We start from the raw sequence: 19576 nt of genomic DNA, 5'->3' as shown, positions 1-19576 counted from the left end.
AAGCAGTGGATGTGTTATTCCTTGACTTCAGCAAAGCCTTTGACGTGGCCTCCCACAGTATTCTTGCCAGCAAATTAAAGTAGTATGGGTTGGATGAATGGACTATAAGATGAATAGAAAGTTGGCTAGATTGTAGGGCTCAACGGGTAGTGATCATTGGCTCCATGTCTAGTTGGCAGCTGGTATCAAGTGGAGTGCCCCAAGGGTCAGTCCTGGGACCGGTTTTGTTCAATATCTTCATTAATGATCTGGAGGATGGCGTGGACTGCACCCTCTGCAAGTTTGCAGTAAACTAAACTGAATACTAAACTGGGAGGAGAGGTAGATACGCTGGAGGGTAGGGATAGGATACAGAGGGACCTCGACAAATTAGAGGATTGGGCCAAAAGAAATCTGATGAGGACTGACAAGTGCAGCGTCCTGCACTTAGGATGGAAGAATCCCATGCACCGCTACAGACTAGGGACCAAATGGCTAGGCAGCAGTTCTGCAGAAAAGGATCTAGGGGTTACAGTGGACGAGAAGCTGGATATGAGTCAACAGTGTGCCCTTGTTGCCAAGAAGGCTAAGGGCATTTTGGGCTGTATAAGCAAGGGCACTGCCAGCAGATCGAGGGATGTGATCGTTCCCCTCTATTCGACATTGGTGAGGCCTCATCTGGAGTACCGTGTCCAGTTTTGGGCCCCACACTACAAGGATGTGGAAATATTGGAAAGCGTCCAGCGGAGGGCAACAAAAATAATTGGGGACTGAAACACATGACTTACGAGGAAAGGCTGAGGGAACTGGGATTGTTTAGTCTGCGGAAGAGAAGAATGAGGGGGGATTTGATAGCTGCTTTCAACTATGTGAAAGGGGGTTCCAAAGAGGATGGATCTAGACTGTTCTCAGTGGTAGCAGATGACAGAACAAGGTGTAATGGTCTCAAGTTGCAAGTGGGGGACGTCTAGGTTGGATATTAGGAAAAACTATTTCACTAGGAGAGTGGTGAAGCACTGGAATGCGTTACCCAGGAAGTTGGTGGAATCTCCGTCCTTTGAGGTTTTTAAGGTCAGGCTTGACAAAGCCCTGGCTGGGATGATTTAGTTGGGGTTGGTCCAGCTTTGAGCAGGGGGTTGGACTAGATGACCCCCTGAAGTCCCTTCCAACCCTGACAGTCTATGATTCTACTGATGTTCTTAAATTTCCAAAGTAGATTTTTACAATGATTCAAGCAGCATGAACATTTAGGGGCCTCCCTTCCCCAATTCAAGGCTGCTACCATGCATCCTTGCTGCTGCTGCTGCTAGCTCTGTTCCCAAAACAACAGGGCAGCTGCATGGAACCGCTTTCAGGAGAGCTGATGGTGGGGGAGGAGCTGGCTTTTCCACAGGGGACAAGAGGAAATCCCCACTGATGCAGCAAGAGTTGGAGGATAAATTGAAACTGGCCACATCTTACTCATGTTTGGACATATTTGGCACATCAAGACTTCTGATTACAAGATCTGGCTACAATCCTCTAATGACAATGAATTCAGCAGATTTTTTTGGCTCAAATTTTCATTCTGACTGCAAATTGTGCACCCCTGCATAACTAAAGAATCTGCTATGCGCTGAGGTGTACATTTTACCAAGTATCTATCTATAAGGTAACAGCAAGTATTTTCCAGATCTATGCAAATGCTGGCCACTGTTTATCTTTAATAAACAGGAGAATATTGTATACAATCAAGTTTATTATCCATGTATAACACCCCAGTTGTTTTATATTGGATGTCTACTTTACTGAACTCCAATTAGACTACAGCTTACATTTATTCCTGTAACTAAAATTTGTTATACTAAATTATTAGCCGCTTGTCTGCCTGTGATTCTCAGTTACACAGATTTTGAAACTGGTTACTCTGATTTGTTGTTGTTATCCTAGTGAACAAATATAGTGGTGCTTTCTTCCTAGGATTTCAATCCATTCTGATAATGTATGTTCTTCACAATAACAAACTAAGATTTTCAGAGCTCTAGAAGGATTATATTGTACAGAGTACTGTGCCGAAGTGAAATGCTGACCTGGATTAAAATATTTAACTGAATCTTGAATCTGAAACGTCCTATATCTTTCCCCATATACATACTAATACCAGTTTGTTTAAGGTGAGTTTATATGATATCTCAAAACATACAATTTGAACATTTCTGACATTCCCCACAATCCAAAACTGAGCTTTCACTTCTGTGGTTCCTCAGATTTGCTTAAACTGGCTTCTCATATATCATTTTATGCCTCCTCCTTCCATCTACCCAGTGAGCAACTAATTAAATTTCTCCAGTTCTGTCCTTTGCTTGTACTTTAAGAATTGGATTTCAGGAATGTGTTTGTTTGGGCATGACATTTTATCCCGTGTTAACTCCCCTAGTGTCTCACCTAATGTACACAGTTGTGCAGTTAGGTGGTTAACTGGCTATGGAAATGGGCAATACAAATGGCAGTTCCATATTAGTAAATGCGAATTTTGAACCAAAAAACCACCATAAAAATAACACAATTAACAGTAGGTAATCTGACTGGCAGTCATAGCCAGGGAGCAGGAAATGAATGGGCCTGAAGACTTGACTATTGTTTTACTCACAAAGGCAGTCAACTCCATTTTAGGATTAAGGCATGCTAGTGAGGAAGCCTGCAGAACAGAGGCTCATCTTTTATCTGTTATATTGATAGAAGACTTCATCATCCAGGTCTCTCTGTTCAGCACCTTCTAAAAAATTCACATTAAAATCGTTTCAAGTTAAAAATAAGTACCTGAGAGCATTTAGAAGGCCTTCTACACTGTTAGGAGGCTGGTCTTTAAGGACTTTGATGCATCCTTTCATCTGGAAATTAAACAAGTTAACACTCTGTATCATGTGAATGCCATACAATAATAACTTGCAAAAAATATAGTTCCCCAAGCCCTAACACTTAACTACTTTAAAGGACTTTAAATGTACATGTTATTCTTCTGGATATTGGAAAGGTAGCAAACATCTAGAACTCTGAAATCTTCCCTTAATGTAGAAAGACTTATCTAGTTACTTGCCATCACACTGAGAATTCCACCCATCTGCAAGCAGTGGAATAGCTACATCAAAATCTGCTGTAAGGAACTGAAAGACTTTTACCTTAAGGACAATATAAAAGGTTTCACAGGGTTTTTTTCTGATTTTTAAAATTAATACTCGTTTTGTCAATGTGCTCAGAACAATACAGAATAAAAACCGCTGACCCTGGTCCAAGTTCCATGGGACAATATTTCTTTTGATGCATCTACTACACATTTAACAAATAAAATATAAACGCAATAGTATACATCCAACAGCACATTTCTATTACAGAACAAAAAGGGGACAAAGTTGAAGGTTGGAGGACAATGCAACCAATCCAAGTTGGTTTGGATGATTGTGAGGGATGAAAAATTATGTGGCAGTGAGGAACACACTAGACCTACTAGCCTTTCATTTGCAGATATTCTAACTTTATGTTATTTAAAAGATAGACACATTGTGTGAATAAAGTATAATAATGTTTCTGGGTGTTATTTGGATTCCACTGAACTCACTTTCTACCTTAACTCTTAAGATGCCTTTTCGTGCATTTGAATGTATATTTTGGATTGCTTGCTGTATACAATCATCTATACGGTAGGCTGGTAGTATATGCCAACCAATTAGGACCATTCCAGACTGTATGCATGCTTGTTATTGATTTATTTGGACTCAGAAAACTCATATTACAATGGGAGGGGGGAAGAGACAGTCTATGTATAACTTTGGTTTAAACATCCAAAGACTATGAACACCACAAAACTTACATCAATTTTTGAAGTTTTGGCAAAGGCGCCCACTGGATGCACATGGTCATAGAGTATGATGACACCCACCATTACCCTCAGACAGAACGATACTGTTTCTTCATTTGTAAACCTGCTTCTGTACTCACTGGAATTTAGAAAAATATCCATTATTATATCAAATACTAAAACACGCCTTCGTCTTTAACACTGGAAAAAAAGTCACTTATAGGGGAACCTTCCAAAAAAGAAAAGTTTCTTCAGAGACAAGAACAACTATTTTCACCAACACGAAAGTTAGACCATTGCTTAGAAAGCCCATTATTTGGAAACTGGAAGAATAAATCTCTCTCAAGCTCAAACTGAAATCTTGCTGTTAATTTCAGCATTTTTCGTATTAGCTGTCTTGGCCTCTTCCAAACAAGTGAACACTTAGTTTATACCCAAAGAAGAAAAACACAGTTCACTTGTGATGTACGCATGGAATAAGGATGCCAAGTTTTTATGAGTAAGGCGTAACTGCTTGTCTGTCAGTGGCACAAACTGTCCCTGAAGTTCAATGTTTGGAGTCCCTCCTTCTTATACTCCCCGCAATAAAACATGCACTGGTATTCATCCCAGTCCTTTGTGTTTTTGTTTTTAATTTGACATTGTTACTCCATTACTGAACAGTTATATCAATAGCAGCCTCTTCAGATCCGTGAACAGCTGGTTAGAAAAACTTAGCACAGAATGTTTAACTTCTCCTGCCCATAGTTTGTCACATTTACAGTAGACTCAAGTAGTCCAAGCCTACAAATTGTTATATTCAATACTCAAACAAGGACCAAGGCGGTAGACTTGCTAGAGCCACCATTCACCCATTGAACTCTCCTTTCATGTAGCAGTTAACAAAACAGGAAAGAACCATTACGTGCATTGCTCGAGCCATCTTTCAAAGCATGCTCTAGGCAAGTGTGCTCAATTTTCCTGAATTATGCATGACAAAAGCATTTACAAATGTACTGAGAGATCTGTTAACCTTCATACCCATTCTACTTTTAAATATTAAACAATAATTTCAGAGAAAGTAGACAACATGCTGTGTCTAGTGCATGAGAAAAATAAGCCATAACAAGGCTAGAAAAATGTTATGGAATTTAGTAAAAAAAAAATTTTTGGCTCCCATTTTGTTAATTTTCCTATTTTTTCCCCATTCATTTTATGCATTATGGATTATGCCTGACATGCATACTTATATTTTCTATAGATATTGTGCACAAGAGGCCTATAACTGAAGAACTGAATTTTGTCACTCAGCTCATACTTACGGGGTTTCCAACATGACTCTGCACACACTAGCCATGGTGCTTAAACAATCTGTGGTATTTTCAATTGGTAAATTTTTATTCTGTGAAAGAAGAAATGAGTAATTCTAATCTGTATAACGAAAGTGTAATACTGTAAAACCTAATACAATTCCAGGTCAATGAACACTACCTTAGACTGAGTTCTCTAGTTTAAAAACACATCTACACCCCCCCCCTTTAGGTATAAGAAACACTGCAGTACTTTATCAATAAAGTATTTACAATCAGTTGTTTTAAAACCATAGTGATTGTACCACTTCCACTATTACAGACACAAGACCTTACTATAGTTTCCATTTTTACACAGAATTTCTCATGGATTTTTGGAGAGTTTGTTTTTGCTATATTGATTTCAGTGGAGAGCTTAAACAATGGCATGACAGGTCCATTGAGAAGGAAGAAAAATGTGACCTTAAAATAATCTTAAAATAAGATTCTCCGTCTTTGACTGGAGATAATTATGTTCTACAGTATTAATAATACATTACTATTCATTTGAAAAAGTAACATATTTTGTTTAAAAACTGTATAGTTTTCAAAATAAAAGGTTGATTTTTCTCAGCTGTACATGGGAAACCGGTAATAAGTGAGCCAAGTCAATAATAGTGGTGTTGTGGATATCATGTCAGATACTTCAGTAGGTAGTTCAAGGACACTTGGATACTTTGATCCTATTCCATAACAAGTTCAAGATTTATTCTAACACATTCATGTATCTAATTGAGTTTATGCTTGTATCGTTGTAATTACATTTTAACTTCTATATGTACCAGAATGAAGCTCTCCTGGGAATCTTTCTTTTAAAAAGAACACATCACTTCTTTTTTTATTTGCTTCTCAATTTCAAGCAGAGATATTCAAGCCCAATTTGTTTCACTCTGTTTTTAGAAGCCCTTTTTGAGTATGGATATCTAAAAATGCAGATCAGACAATATAACCGAAGGCACACCACCACGACAGGCATGTGCTTATTTTACTGGATAAAATAAAGTTTTTACTAATAACAGTACAGACATAGCTATTGGACAGCAGCCTACAACAGAACTGTTGGAAGGCCAGCTGGAACCTATTCTACCATGCACAGCATCTGCAAGACTGGCTGCACCTAAATTTCTTCTGATTGCATAAAAGGGAGAAATTTGATTTACAGATTCTAAATTACGGGCTTGTATACATGGTACCAGCAAAGCCCAGTAGAGGGTTGTGATTTGTAGAGCGCACTCATGTGCTGCACGGTAACTGGCCTGTGCAGATATGTAGACTGCTGGCATGCTCTAAAAGGTACCTAGCTTGTCTTAACGCAGTCCTGTGCAGTTAAAACACAGAATGTTAGAGTGCTCTATAAATCATTCCCTTCTACCCCTCTGGTGCACTTTGCTGCGCCATGTAGACAATCCCTAAGTCTTCAGCAAATTTCACCTGGGAGTTATCAGGACAGAAAGTCCCACAATAACTTCTTAATTGTCGTCTTTCAGAACATAGCTGCATTTTACAGTGCAATATCCAAGTCAAAGAAAAACCTTCTGCCATATGCTTACCTCTGACACAAATTTTGTCGTGGCATCACTTAAGGTTTTCAACATTGGCGTCGCTTCAGCATAAAATAAAGACATTCTATTTGCCAATTCGTTATTTACTTCATTTTCACCCTCTGCCTATAAACAAATACAAAATTTATGTACAGTAAATGCTTTGTTATCTGGCATATTTGGGGAAAGGGGGGTGCCGGTAAGTAAAAAAAAATCCAGTTAACTAAGAGGGAGGGAATTTGGGTGTAGGAGGGAGTTCAGGGCTAGGGCGCAGGAGGGGGTGTGGGCTCTGGAAGGGAGTTTGGGTGCAGGAGGGGTTTTGGAGTACCAGATTCAGGCAGCTCCTGGCCAATGGGAGCTGCAGAGCCAACGCTCGGGGTGGGGCGGGGCAGCGCGCAGAGCCGCCTAGCCGCACCACCACTTAGGAGCAGCAGGCACATTTCACCGCTTCCAGGGAATCATGCAAAGCCAGATAGGAAACCTGCTGGCCCTGTGCCAACCGATCTATAAACGGGACTTTCAATGAAGATCAGAAAAGCCAGTTTATAGAGCTTTCTGGTTGGTAAAGTGCCAGATAACACAGCTTTTACTATAATCGTTTTTTACCCTAAAAAAGCTTGATAAATAGTACTAGAAAGACAAAGAATTTAAATTTAATTTGAAGTGTTTTTTCACTTCCAGAGGTTACCTACTGGAACATTATTAATCCTCATACGACTCAAAGTTCTTCTGTAGTAGCTGAAGTCATTCTGTATAGCAGGATTTGTCATCTACGAAAAGTGAGAAAATGAATATATTTTAGTGACAGATGCTCAGTTAGGATCCGAAGACAAACTTTATGGAGATATAATACTAAGAGGTATAACGCACACTCAACTGTCATTGAGTCAATGGAAGTATAGAGCACTCAGCATCTTGCAAGCCCTGGATGTTTTTAGAGGTTCTCAAACTGAGGGGCCTCTCAAATTGGGGGTCGAAGGGAGGGGCACAAAATGTATTGGGGGGGTATGAGAAGCTTTTTGGGGGGGGAACAACCTTACTGTGCACATTCAGAGCTGGGCAGCCGGAGAACTGCGGCTGCTGGTTGGGTGCCTAGTCCTGAAAAGCAGCACAGCCGCCAGCAGCAGCACAGAAGTCAGGGTGGCATGGTACTGACACCCTGACTTCTGCGCTGCTGCTTGCGGCTGTGCTGCTTTTCAGGACTAGGCACCCAGCCGCAGCTCACCGCTCTGCCTTAGGAGCTGGGCAGCTGGAGAGCAGTGGCTGTTGGCCGGGTGCTCGAGGCAGGGGATCATAAACTACTACAGACTCAAAGAAGGGGATAGGATTAAATAAGTTTGAGAACAGAAGATTACTCACCTTTTGCAGTAATGAGGTTCTTCAGGATGTATGTCCCTATGGGTGCTCCCCTCCAGGTGATGGTGCGTTCCTGTGCCATTTGCTTGGAGAGTTTGCAGCAGTGTCTACCTCGCACACTGTTGGCACTTCATCTAGTGTGTGCACAACCCGGAATCCTCAGTTCCTTCTCTACTGCAGAGTCTACTTTAAACTCCGAAGTAGAGGGGAGGAGGGCGAGTAGTGGAGCACCCACAGGGACAAACATCACGAAGAACCTGTTATTCCACAAGGTGAGTAACCTTCTCTTTTTCAAGAGAGATGTCCCTGTGGGTGCTCCACTCCAGGTGACCCTAGAGCAGTGCCCTCCTAGGATGGTAGGGGCTTCGGAGTTGGTAGTATAATTGCCGATAATACAGCTCAGCCCAGCCGAATATCTGCCTTAGGGCCTTGTGTGATTGTATAATGTTTGGCGAAGGTGTGTTCGGAAGCCCCGGTAGCGGCTTTGCATATGTCTATTAGTGAAACATCGTTTAGGAACACTACTGACACTGATATGATCTAGTAGAGTGCGTCTTCATCCTTGCTGGCGGTTGTGTGTCTTTCAATTGATAACACTGGTGAATGCTTCCAGATATCCATTTAGAGAGTCTCTGCGTTGATATGGCGGTACCTTTAGAGCGTTCTGCGATGGATATAAAGCGTTTTGGTGAAACTCTAAATGTCTTGGTTCTGTCCAAATAAAAAGCTAGTGCTGTTCTAACATCAAGGGTGTGCATCTTAGCTTCAAACGTGTTCTTGTGTGGTTTAGGAAAGAAAGCTATATAGGTTGATTAATGTGGAAGGACGCATGTACTTTGGGGAGAAATTTAGGATGGGTTTGTAATGTGACTATCTTTAAAAAAGGTCATGTACGATGGATCTGCCATGAGTGCCCCAATTTCTCCCACATGTCTAGCTGATGTGATTGCTATTAGGAATGTCACTTTCATGGATAGGTGTAATAGGGAGCAGTTTGCTAAGGGCTCAAATGGTTTCCGAGTGAGGGCCATTAAGATCAAGTTTAAGTCCCAGGGTTGTGTGGGTGCTCTTACGTCCGGATAGATGGTTTGGATGCCCTTGAAGAATCACTTGGTGATTGGGTGAGCAAAGATTGTAGTGTCATTGATTTTTTTGGTGAAAAGAGGTGATAAGGCAAGGTGTACCTTTTTTGAGCTGACGGAGAGGTCAGATTATTTTAATTCCAGAAGGTAGTCTAATATCAATGGAAAAGGTGCAGATGTTGCATCGGTTTGTCTGGCAGTGCACATGCTGTAATCTCTTCCACTTGTGTATGTAGGTGCTACGTGTAGTATGTTTTCTACTGTGGAGTAGCACCCTCTGGACCTGTTTAGAGCAACTTAGTTCACCATTAGAGAACCACAGAGGAGCCATGCCTTCAGATGTAGCATCTTTATGTTCAGATGTTGCATTTGGCCATCTTGTATTAATAGGTCCGTCCAGAGAGGGAGAGTGACTGGGGCACATGCTGACATCCATGTTATGTGAGGGCTATTAGGATGACTCTGGCTTTGTCGGTCCTTATTTTCTGTATTACTCTGGGTAGTAATGGTATGAGTGGGAATGCATAGAGAAGGTCTGTGGTCCACTTGGTCAGGAATGGGTCTCCCATTGATCGCTTCTCCAGACCTGCTCTGGAACAGAATTTCAGACACTTTGTGTTGCGGGCAGTTACAAATAGATCTATTTGTGGTTGGCCCCATTTTTGGAATATGCATTCCAGTATTGCGTCGTGTAATTCCCATTTGTGGTCCTGGGGAAAACGTCTGCCGAGTTTGTCTGCCATGGTGTTCTGACATCCAGGTAGGTAGGAAACTTAGATATGGATATTGTGTTGGACGCACCAATTCCAGAGTCTCATACCCTTGGTACATAACGCATGTGATCGGGCTCCCCCCTTGCCTGTTGATGTAAAACATGCAAGCTATGTTGTTGGTCATTATTCTTATGTTTTGGTTTCTTATGAATGGTAGGAAGTGGAGGCAGGCATTCTGGACAGCACGAAGTTGTAGCAGGTTATGTGTAGCCTTGTCTTGGGTGTGGACCATAATCCTTGAACTGTGTGATGTTGCATGTGTGCTCCCCACCCAATTAGGGAGGCATCCATTGTGATCATCTGTGATGGAGGATCTTGTGTAAATGGGATCTCCGAACACAGGTTGTGAGGCTGAGTCCACCAGGCTACTGAGTCCTTGACCTTGTGGGGGCACTGTTAATCATATGTTTAACCTGTGTTTGTTTGGTCTGTAGATGGTTGCTAGACATCCTTGCAGGCAATGAATGTGCAAGTGTGCGTGTTTGACCACAAATGTGCACGCTGCCATGTTGCCAAACAGTTGTAGGCACGTGTGGGCTGTTCCGCACTGTGGATAGGAGTGTCTTTACCATGTCAAATCTGTCTCATGGAAGTGATGCCTTCACCGTCATCAAGTCGAGGTAAGTGCTGATGAATTCTAATTGTTGAGCTAATTCTACTGTTGATTTCTTTTTGTTTATTTGTAGATCGAGACTCTGGAAGCAATCTATCGTTGTTTGGGTAGAGCGAATGGTATCTAATCAAGTGTGTGACTTCAAGAGACAGTCATCCGGGTAAGGAAATAATAATATTCCTTGTTTTCACAGGTGCACTACCGTGAGGATCTTTGATAAGACACGAGGCACTATTGACAGGCCAAAAGGTAAAACCTTGCATTGATAGTGGTCTGTGTCCAAAGTAAATCTCAGAAAATGCCTGTGGGCAAGGTGTATGCTAACACAAAAACAAACATCCTGCAGGTGGAGGGATGAAAACCAGTCCCCCTGCTCCAGTGCTGGTATTATTGTTGCTACGGTGACCATCTTGAATTGCTGCTTTCTTACAAACTTGTTCAGTCACCTGAGATCGAGAACAGGTCACCATCTCCCATTTTTCTTTTGTGTTAAAAAAAAAAAAGTGGAAGTAAAACCCCTTCCACCTGTGTTGTGTGGGATCAGTCTCCACGCCCCATAATTGGAGGTGATGATATAACTCTTGACATAGCAAATGGTCACGAAAGGGCTCCCTGAAGTGGACGGGGAGGGTGGGTGGTTGAGGTGTAGATACAGGAAAGGAATGGTATAGCCCCTTCGGATGACTTCTAGGGCCCATTTGTCCATGGTGATGGCAGCCCATTTCAGGTAGAACGATAGCAAACGGCTTCCAAATAGATGAATGGATGGATGGTGTAAGCACTGGAATGTGGGAAAGGTCTTCCAGAAACAAGCCTTCAAATTTGTTGATTAGAGGCAGTAGGTTTAGATGCCGCTTGTGGTTACGGACATTGTCATTGTGGTCTCTGTCATTGTTGTTGGTGTTGTTGCTCGTAAGGCCTCTGGTGTTGTTGTGTGTATGTTGGCTATCTATTCCTTTGATATGGTTGATACCTGTATTGTCTCCTCCTTGTGGCAGGTGTATGAATGCCGAGGGACTGGAGTGTGCCCCGCGAGTCCTTCATAGTGTGCATTACCTCATTGGTTTTGGCTGCAAACAATTTTTCTCCATCGAAGGCGAGATCTTTGACTGTATTTTGCATCTCCCATGGGAATGCTGAGGAGTTAAACCATAAGGCTTGTTGCATGATGACAGCTGTAGCGGTGGACCTGTTGACCATGTCCCCAGAGTCTAGTGAGGCCTGTAGAGCCATGCGTACAATCATCTGTCCTTCAGAGACCAGAGATTTAAATTGTTGCCCCTTTTCCTCTGGGATCTCCCTAATAAAGTCCATAAATTTGCCATAGTTCCTGTGGTCATATTTGGCAAGTAGTACCACGTAATTTGCCACTCTGACTTGAAGCATGGATGAAGAGTATACTTTGCGGCCAAATAGGTCCAACCTCTTACTCGCTTTATCGTAGAGTGGATCAAAAGTGCTGTTTGCCCCTTTGGTTGGCTGCTTCCACTACCAGAGAGTTGGGTGCGGGTGTGTGAATAGAAATTCTGATCCCTTCGAGGGAACATAATATTTTCGGTCCGCTCTTTTGCGGCTAGGAGGTATGATGACTGGAGTTTGCCACAGCATCTTGGCAGGTTCCATGATAGCCCCATTGATTGGCAATGCTATCTTGGAGGAGTAAGATGTCTAAGATATGTTAGCTTATGTTGAGTTTCCAGCACTTCCTCCAGAGTAATTCTGAGCTCACTGACCACTCTTTTGAATAAGTTTTGGAAGGGGGTAAAGTTATCCATCCTGGTTGGTGGTGGAGGCATAATAGCCTCACCCAGTGAGGAGGATGAATTGTTGTTGGTTGGCGAGGTGTCGGGAGAAGTGTCTTCTTCCTGCTTTGCCATGGGTTCATCTGTCTCTGTCACTACAGTCTCTGAAGGTGAAGGTGGGGATCTGGCATCTTCCCTACATAGTCTGTGGTGCCTGCTATAGTGTCTTTGGTAAGACCCCCAGGAGTTCCAATATGGCCAGTGACTAGGATAGGGTATGGCTGGTGCCATCTATGGGCGGCTGTACCATAGCGACATGTCGTGAGCATATGAGGGTCGTGAACGTAGGGGTTCAGTAGCCATGGGGGAAGAATGGTGAAGGAAAAATACCCCTTCAACATTCTCTTCTTTGATCAAGAACTGCGATGCTATCGAAGATAAATGTTGGTGTGGTACCGCTGGCCCTGGTGAGATATTGGTGCCTAAGAGAGGGGACTCTGGAGTTGAGGATAACAAATCCTTGTGGTGCAGAAAATGGTGTACGGCTGAGAGCCTCGGTGCTGGAGGCAAGGTCCCGATTGCACCAGTGGTGTGATGTGCTGAGCCAATGCCAATGCAGTTTGTGTTGGCACCATTGCCCTAACAGCATTGGGCAGCCCACAGAAGGCTGGGTCCGCTAGTCTCCTTTGGAGCTGCTGACGGTACTATGGTGGAGGCAGGCAGCTTAGAGCCCTTAACCATGGCACTGTAGTGCTGGGTTCCGGCGGCCGCTGCTGCGTGGACTGTGCCGGAGATGCCCGGAGTATCATACGTGCTGAGCATTAGTGCGGCTGGCACCGATGAGAGTGATTTGGTCAGCGACCATTTTGTGTTGTTCTGCTCTCTATGAGGTTAAGAGGATGGCCAGTTTTTGGCCTTAGGGATCTTGGCAGTGGGGAGACCAGGGACCTATGCTGGGAAGAGGGTTCCTGTCCCGAGTCGGAGGCTGGTCTTAAGGACTTCTCCATCAAGATGAATTTAAGTCTCAGGACTCTATCCCTTTGTGCCCTAGCCTTCAGTTTGTTACAGTGGACACATTTCTGAAGAATGTGAGCTTCCCCCAGGCAATGGACAGATTGAGTGTGTCCATCTAACACAGGCATTCCCTCTCTGCACGTCATGTATCTTTTAAATCCTGGAGAACTAGGCATTTTCCTAACCCAATTCTAACCGTACAAAGGGATGGAAAAAGATTATTTTTTTTTTAAATTTTAAATAAGGAACATAACTCTAATAACTAAAACTTAACTTGTCTAAACTATCCTAACTCACTAATTTATCTAAACTTCTCTATTTGAAATGAAGATTTTCAACCGGACTGCTGAGCTCTGCCGGGGACGGTTTAGAAGGAACTGAGGAGTCTGGGTCGTGCGCATGCTGTATGAAATTGCCATCGGCGTGAGAGGCAGGCACCACAGGTGCGCAACCCGTACTGGCACTGCTGCAAAACTCCCTGAGAAAAGGCGAAGAAATGCACCATCACCTGGAGTGGAGCACCCACAGGGACATCTCTTGAAGAAGAACCACTCCTTTAGAAGTACCTAGAGCACGTAAGACTTCCTGCTTTGATCTACATAATTTTTCAGAATAAAAACTATGTGAGAGAAGAGTGGATGTTCTGATCTGCTCCAGTTTGCCATAGGATTAGACCAGTGTGTCTAGACCATTGCTACGTGGTTTTTGGGAAACTACAGTCACTCGGAAAATCAGATAGGATAAGAATGTATGTATGTTATATATATAAACATACATACAACACTTTCTCTTGATGAAGAAGTACGCCAGACTAAAATGGGGACACACGGAACCTCAGTAATGTGGGGCTGGAAGAGACCTCAAGAGGCCATCTAGTCCATTCTCCTGCACAGAGGAAGGATTAAGTATACCTGTACATGGCTGATATTAGTCTTGAGCAACTGGAATAATACACATGGCTTTAGGGCTTGTCTGCATTATGGATTTTTGCACTTGCAAAGGCATGTTCAAGTAAACTGTCTGTGCAGATGCACTACACCAAGGTGACTTACTCCAGGAGGTAAGTCACACTGGCACGCACCTCACTTTACAATGAAGCGGCTCATGTACACTGTGGGGTTTGCATTGGTGTGGAAACAATGGTACAAAAATCTCTAATACTGACAAGCCAATAGTTCAGAAAATATCCCCAGTGCACAATTACTTGTGGACAAAAATAAACTTGGTTCCAGGAGTATTTTTTTTAAAGCCAAAATTAAAATTGGTATTTGGGGGCTACTGATTCCACATGAAGATAAGAAAACTAATATTTTTTATTATTTGTATTATAGTAGCAACTAGGGACCCCAAGAGAGATCAAGGCTCCATTGTTCTAGGCACAGTACAGAATTATCAGGTATTCACTAGACACACTAAATCAACCCCCTGATGCATCAATCGCTGGAGTGTCGATCCAGCGGTAGCGTAGACATAGTGTTAGAGACAGTACTCGTCTGAAGAGTTTACAAAATTATTGATGGGTCTTGACATTTCCATTATGTACAGACTTCATTATCAGAGTTTAACACTTTATCATTAACATTTGTGCCAAGTAAAAATTCTGTTTTCATGTTCAATGTTAGTAGGCATTTTGAAAATATTCAAAACAGAAAAATGAAAGGGATTACATTTCGAATAAGTAGTATGTTTTGGGCTCCCCATTTTTTTCAAAAATTAAGCCTGGAAATGGATCAGGCAAAAATATTTCTTGTTCTTTTTCAATCAAAAACAAAAATATACAGAATTTCAAAAATGTTGTATTTGTCACATGCAATCATTTTTAATGTAAAACGAAACAGTTTGAAATTTAAGCACAATCAAAGTACTCTCTCAGTAAAGAAATCACAGAACAGTAAGTACAGATATATATGGAGGAAGTTTGCTTCATGCAAATTGACAAGAGCCACGAAACCCAAAGACCATTCATCTCAGTCATAAATTTCCTAGCTTTTGTTAATTGCTTTCTTCTCTTTTAATGTTAGTTAACTATTTCTTCCTCATACTTAATTATATTAACTATTTTCAGGAACATGGAGCCAGATTTGATGCAGTACAGCTACTTTGTACCACACTGACAGTGTAACCTGGACCTAAAGTCAGTTTAATCAGCCCAATGGGATTTCACCTGTGTATGGGTGAACTTCAAATGGCAGAAAGCCAATTTATGGGGCTCCTATTCTTTTGACTGCTCTTCTTTCACTCCTGCTGACATTGCAGGGAAAGAGGCATGGTCAGATGAAAAACAGCACTCCTGACAAGTTCATGTGCTATACTAATCTTCAGCTGCATTTTCAGTGCCCTGGGGCTGCTGCAGCCTGATGTTAAAGTAGCCATAAGGAGACCTAGCGCGCATACAGCTACAGCAGGATCAGGGGAGTGAAAAAGCGATCTTTAAACTTCCTTTGCCCTCTCCCCACCCCCAACATTCGACTTGTGCAATTCAACCACATTCCAGAACTGGCCAATGAGTGTTGACAATTATATGCAACTTCTATTGCATAAATGAAGCAATTCTCAATTTTTCCATAATACTTGATGAATGCTAGCACTCAATGAAAGAATTAACTTTTCATGATCTAGACCAGGGGTTGTCAAACTGGGGGTCGGGACCCCTTGGGGGTTGCAAGGTTATTACATGGGGGGTCGTGAGCTGTCAACCTACACCCCAACCCCGCTTTGCCTTCAGCATTTATAATGGTGTTAAATAGATAAAAAAGAAGTGTTTTTAATTTATAAGGGGAGGGTCATACTCAGAGGCTTGCTATGTGAAAGGGATCATCAGTATAAAAGTTTAAGAACCACTGATCTAGATAAAAGAAAAGGAGTACTTGTGGCACCTTAGAGACTAACACGGCTGCTACTCTGAAACCTGATCTAGATAAAGTATCTGAGGATTTTAAGTATTAGGAAGCATCACAGAGGAACTGAAGCAAACATCATTCTTTTTACAGATAGGGACATCAAGAGTGATTAAGAGGTTTGCCCACTGTCACCGAGTCTGTGGCAGTGTTTGGAATGAAACCCAGGTTTCTCCAAACCTCAGTCCTGGGCTCCTTTTAGATGAACTGCCTATTTAAAAATGCATGGAAATTTACCTTGAGCTCATCAAATCGGAGTGTGAAATGAAGAATTTCTGCAAATTGCTTAGCAAGAGCCTGCTCTCGCTCCAGGTGCTGAGTCGGTGAATATGGGGTGCTTGTCAGGGCTCCCAATAGACCTCGCAATCCTGCCTCTAAATGAAGAAAGAAAATCAAAACATGACAAATGGTATCTGCTTCTACTATATATTAGTCGTTGACTTAAAATGCTAAAATGTATGGTAATCCCATGATCTAAAGTGAGTTTTAAGATCAAATAAGTTATAATTGGTTTTCATAGGGCATTTATACTGGCGATTACCCACGAATTGCTATAGATACAGGACCTATATCTGACTGGATTCTACCATAAACTAATTTTTCAATTTCATGACTATATTCAATTTTTGTTTGAAACTGACTTTACATTGGTAATTTCAGTTAATATTGCTATATGAAAAGCTATTCAATGTTAAGGAACAGAAATGACAGTGACGACAAAATGACCCTATCTACAAAGGCCATATCAAAAAATTGGAAATGCAGCTAGCAGTTAAAGAAGCCAAGCAGTAATCTCTTAAAATTTGGCAGGCTAAAGTTTTATTTAAAAAACAAGCAAACAAACAACCAAACAAAAAAAAAACCTTTGTCATAAAATTATCTACTTAATTAAAAGATGCATTTCTAAGTGTCTTTCAATCCACTAACCCAGAATGGAGAACTCTTCTGTTGGTTGAATACCTAATGAAGAAACTTTTAAACCTTAGCAGTAGCAAGTGAGAAGCTAAGTAAATAAGTGGTTAGTTTCCTATGTTCTTTAGACATGTTTATGTAGACCTTCAAATGTTTTTGCTCTACAACTTTTTTTTGGTGGGGGGGAGGAAGAAGAAGAGGACAGTGGTGAGATGAGATTGCCTGAAGAAAGCAGAGTTACCTTATTCCTGAAATACAATCCTGCACTTAGCACTATTTTGCTATTAATTGTGGAAGTGACAGTAGGCTGTTCAATAGACAAAGCCACCACAAATAGTTCTGAAAGTTCTATGGCTGATGCATTTCCAGCTTTAACATACAAGGGACACTTTGATATATTGATTAATTACCATTTCTTAATACTGTAGTTCAAAGGGACAATCTAAAATCTTGTCTCTCTCACCGACAAAAATTGATCCAATAAAAATATTACCTCACCCATCTTGTCTCTCTAAGGCCTGTAAAACTAAGATAAACTTTCACTTTTAATGGATTACATTTTTTTATCTTCAGAAACTTGGAACATTTAGGTGCAAGAAGATGCTACATTTTCTTGGAGACCACAAGAAGTTTCCAATGACTATATACTAACATACAAGGAAAGTTCATGGAAACATATTCCTGCAGGAAACACAGTATGGTGAGGGTGGCATATTTTATTTTTCCTTTTAGTGGCGTAACTGGTTTGCCTCTACTACAGTGGGCAACAGTGCACGTTTTAAAGTAAGTGAAGTACCTCCTGGAGGACAATCAAAAATACAATTTGATCTGTGTATCCCCTCTAAATTTTCTTATGTTTTCCAACGTACATTATTTTGCATTCATCAACATTCAATTTCATCTGTCATTTTGTTGCCCAGTCACCCAGTTTTGTGAGATCCCATTGTAACTCTTTGCAGTCTGCTTTGGACTTTATCTTGAGTAATTTTGTATTGTCTGCAAATTTTGCCACCTCACTGTTCACCCCTTTTTCCAGATCATTTATGAATATGTTGAACAACACAGGACACAGTATTGATCCCTGGGGAATACAACTATTTACCTCTCTCCACTGTGAAAACTGACCATTTATTCCTACCCTTTGTTTCCCATCTTTTAAACAGTTACTGATTCATGAGAGGATTTTTCCTCTTATCCCATCACTGCTTACTCTGCTTAAGAGCCTATGGTGAGGATGTCAAAGGCTTTCTGGAAGTGTATGTACACCATATCCACCGGATCACCCATGTCCATGTTTGTTCACCTCAAATAATTCAAATATACTGGTGAGGCATGATTTCCCTTTACAAAAGCTATGTTGACTCTTCCCCAACAAATCATGTCCATCTATGTGTCTGATAATTCTGTTCTTTACTACAGTTTCAACCAGTTTGCCTGGTACTGAAGTTAGGTTTACCAGCCTGTAATTGCCAGCATTGCATTGGGAGCCTTTTTTTAAAATTGGTGTCACTCAGCTATCCTCCAGCAATCTGGTTAGTGTGACCAGACAGGAAGTGTGAAAAATCGGGACAGGGATTGGGGGCGGGGGGGGGCTAATAGGCGCCTATATAAGACACAGCCCCAAATATTGGGACTGTCCCTATAAAATTGGGACAACTGGTCACCCTAAATCTGGTACACAAGCTGATTTAAATGATCGGTTACCTGCCAAAATGGCTCAAGCAGGGCAGTAAATCAGTGGGAAGAAGTTCTTGATTTCTCCTGGACTGGATTTTAAATCTCTGCTGCCTCACAACCAAATCACAGGCCAAGGGAGAGGTGAGCAAGTCCCCTTAGATCTCATCGCTATGCCCCTAATCCCTTCTCACCAATCACCTCCTGCTCCTGGGAGATGTAGAATTCAACCTGTTCAGACACCACAAAGATGACATCCTGACACACTAGTATAGCAGTGACGGTGGGGACCACACAACAATCTTCTACAATCACAAAAATATACTTGTGTTCCCTACATTCAGTGCTTTAGCATAACCAGGGCTCCCTAGCCTGCCACCCCTGGCAGCATCAAACCGTCAGATAGGCTTAAGTGGCACTACAGTGCTGCAAAGGCCTCACACTGGCCTGCTGCATAGGATGAATTTCACCCTCCTTGGAAAGCCCAGTGCTAGCAGATGTCCCCAAAGCAGGGTGAGCAATCTGCAATGCCAGCAAGTGGCAGGGGAGCCCCTCTGCTGGGTGTGTTCAGCAGCTGGGTTTGTTGTCTGTCACTCTTAGGAAAATAAGTTCTGCAATTTTATATTTGACTTCCATCAGAACTCTTGGGTGAATACCATCTGGTCCTGATGACTTACTACTGTTTATTGATTTGTTCCAAAACCGCCTAATGACATCTCAATCTGGGACAGTTCCTCAGATTTGTCACCTAAAAAGAATGGCTTAGGTGCGGGAATCTCCCTCACATCTGCAGTGAAGACTGATGCAAAAAATTCACTTAGTTTCTCCAC

General features: G+C 41.9%; 1 protein-coding gene across 7 annotated transcripts in view; it reads right to left on the bottom strand.

Annotated features, from left to right (window-relative positions):
* Nucleotides 1–19576, bottom strand: part of CYRIB (CYFIP related Rac1 interactor B) — a 140320-nt gene that overhangs the window by 3161 nt on the left and 117583 nt on the right. For all 7 annotated transcript variants that reach the window (XM_038389917.2, XM_043507346.1, XM_038389909.2 and 4 more), the window contains 6 exons: nt 16398–16534; nt 7376–7453; nt 6693–6809; nt 5116–5195; nt 3827–3953; nt 2779–2849 (listed from right to left, as the gene is read on the bottom strand). In XM_038389917.2, the coding sequence (XP_038245845.1) occupies nt 2779–2849; nt 3827–3953; nt 5116–5195; nt 6693–6809; nt 7376–7453; nt 16398–16534 (610 nt within the window). The remainder of the gene's footprint in view (nt 1–2778; nt 2850–3826; nt 3954–5115; nt 5196–6692; nt 6810–7375; nt 7454–16397; nt 16535–19576) is intronic.

Source organism: Dermochelys coriacea, chromosome 2 (genome assembly GCF_009764565.3).
Source record: "Dermochelys coriacea isolate rDerCor1 chromosome 2, rDerCor1.pri.v4, whole genome shotgun sequence".
NCBI lineage: Eukaryota > Metazoa > Chordata > Testudines > Dermochelyidae > Dermochelys > Dermochelys coriacea.
This window is presented reverse-complemented; position numbering and strand designations above follow the sequence as displayed.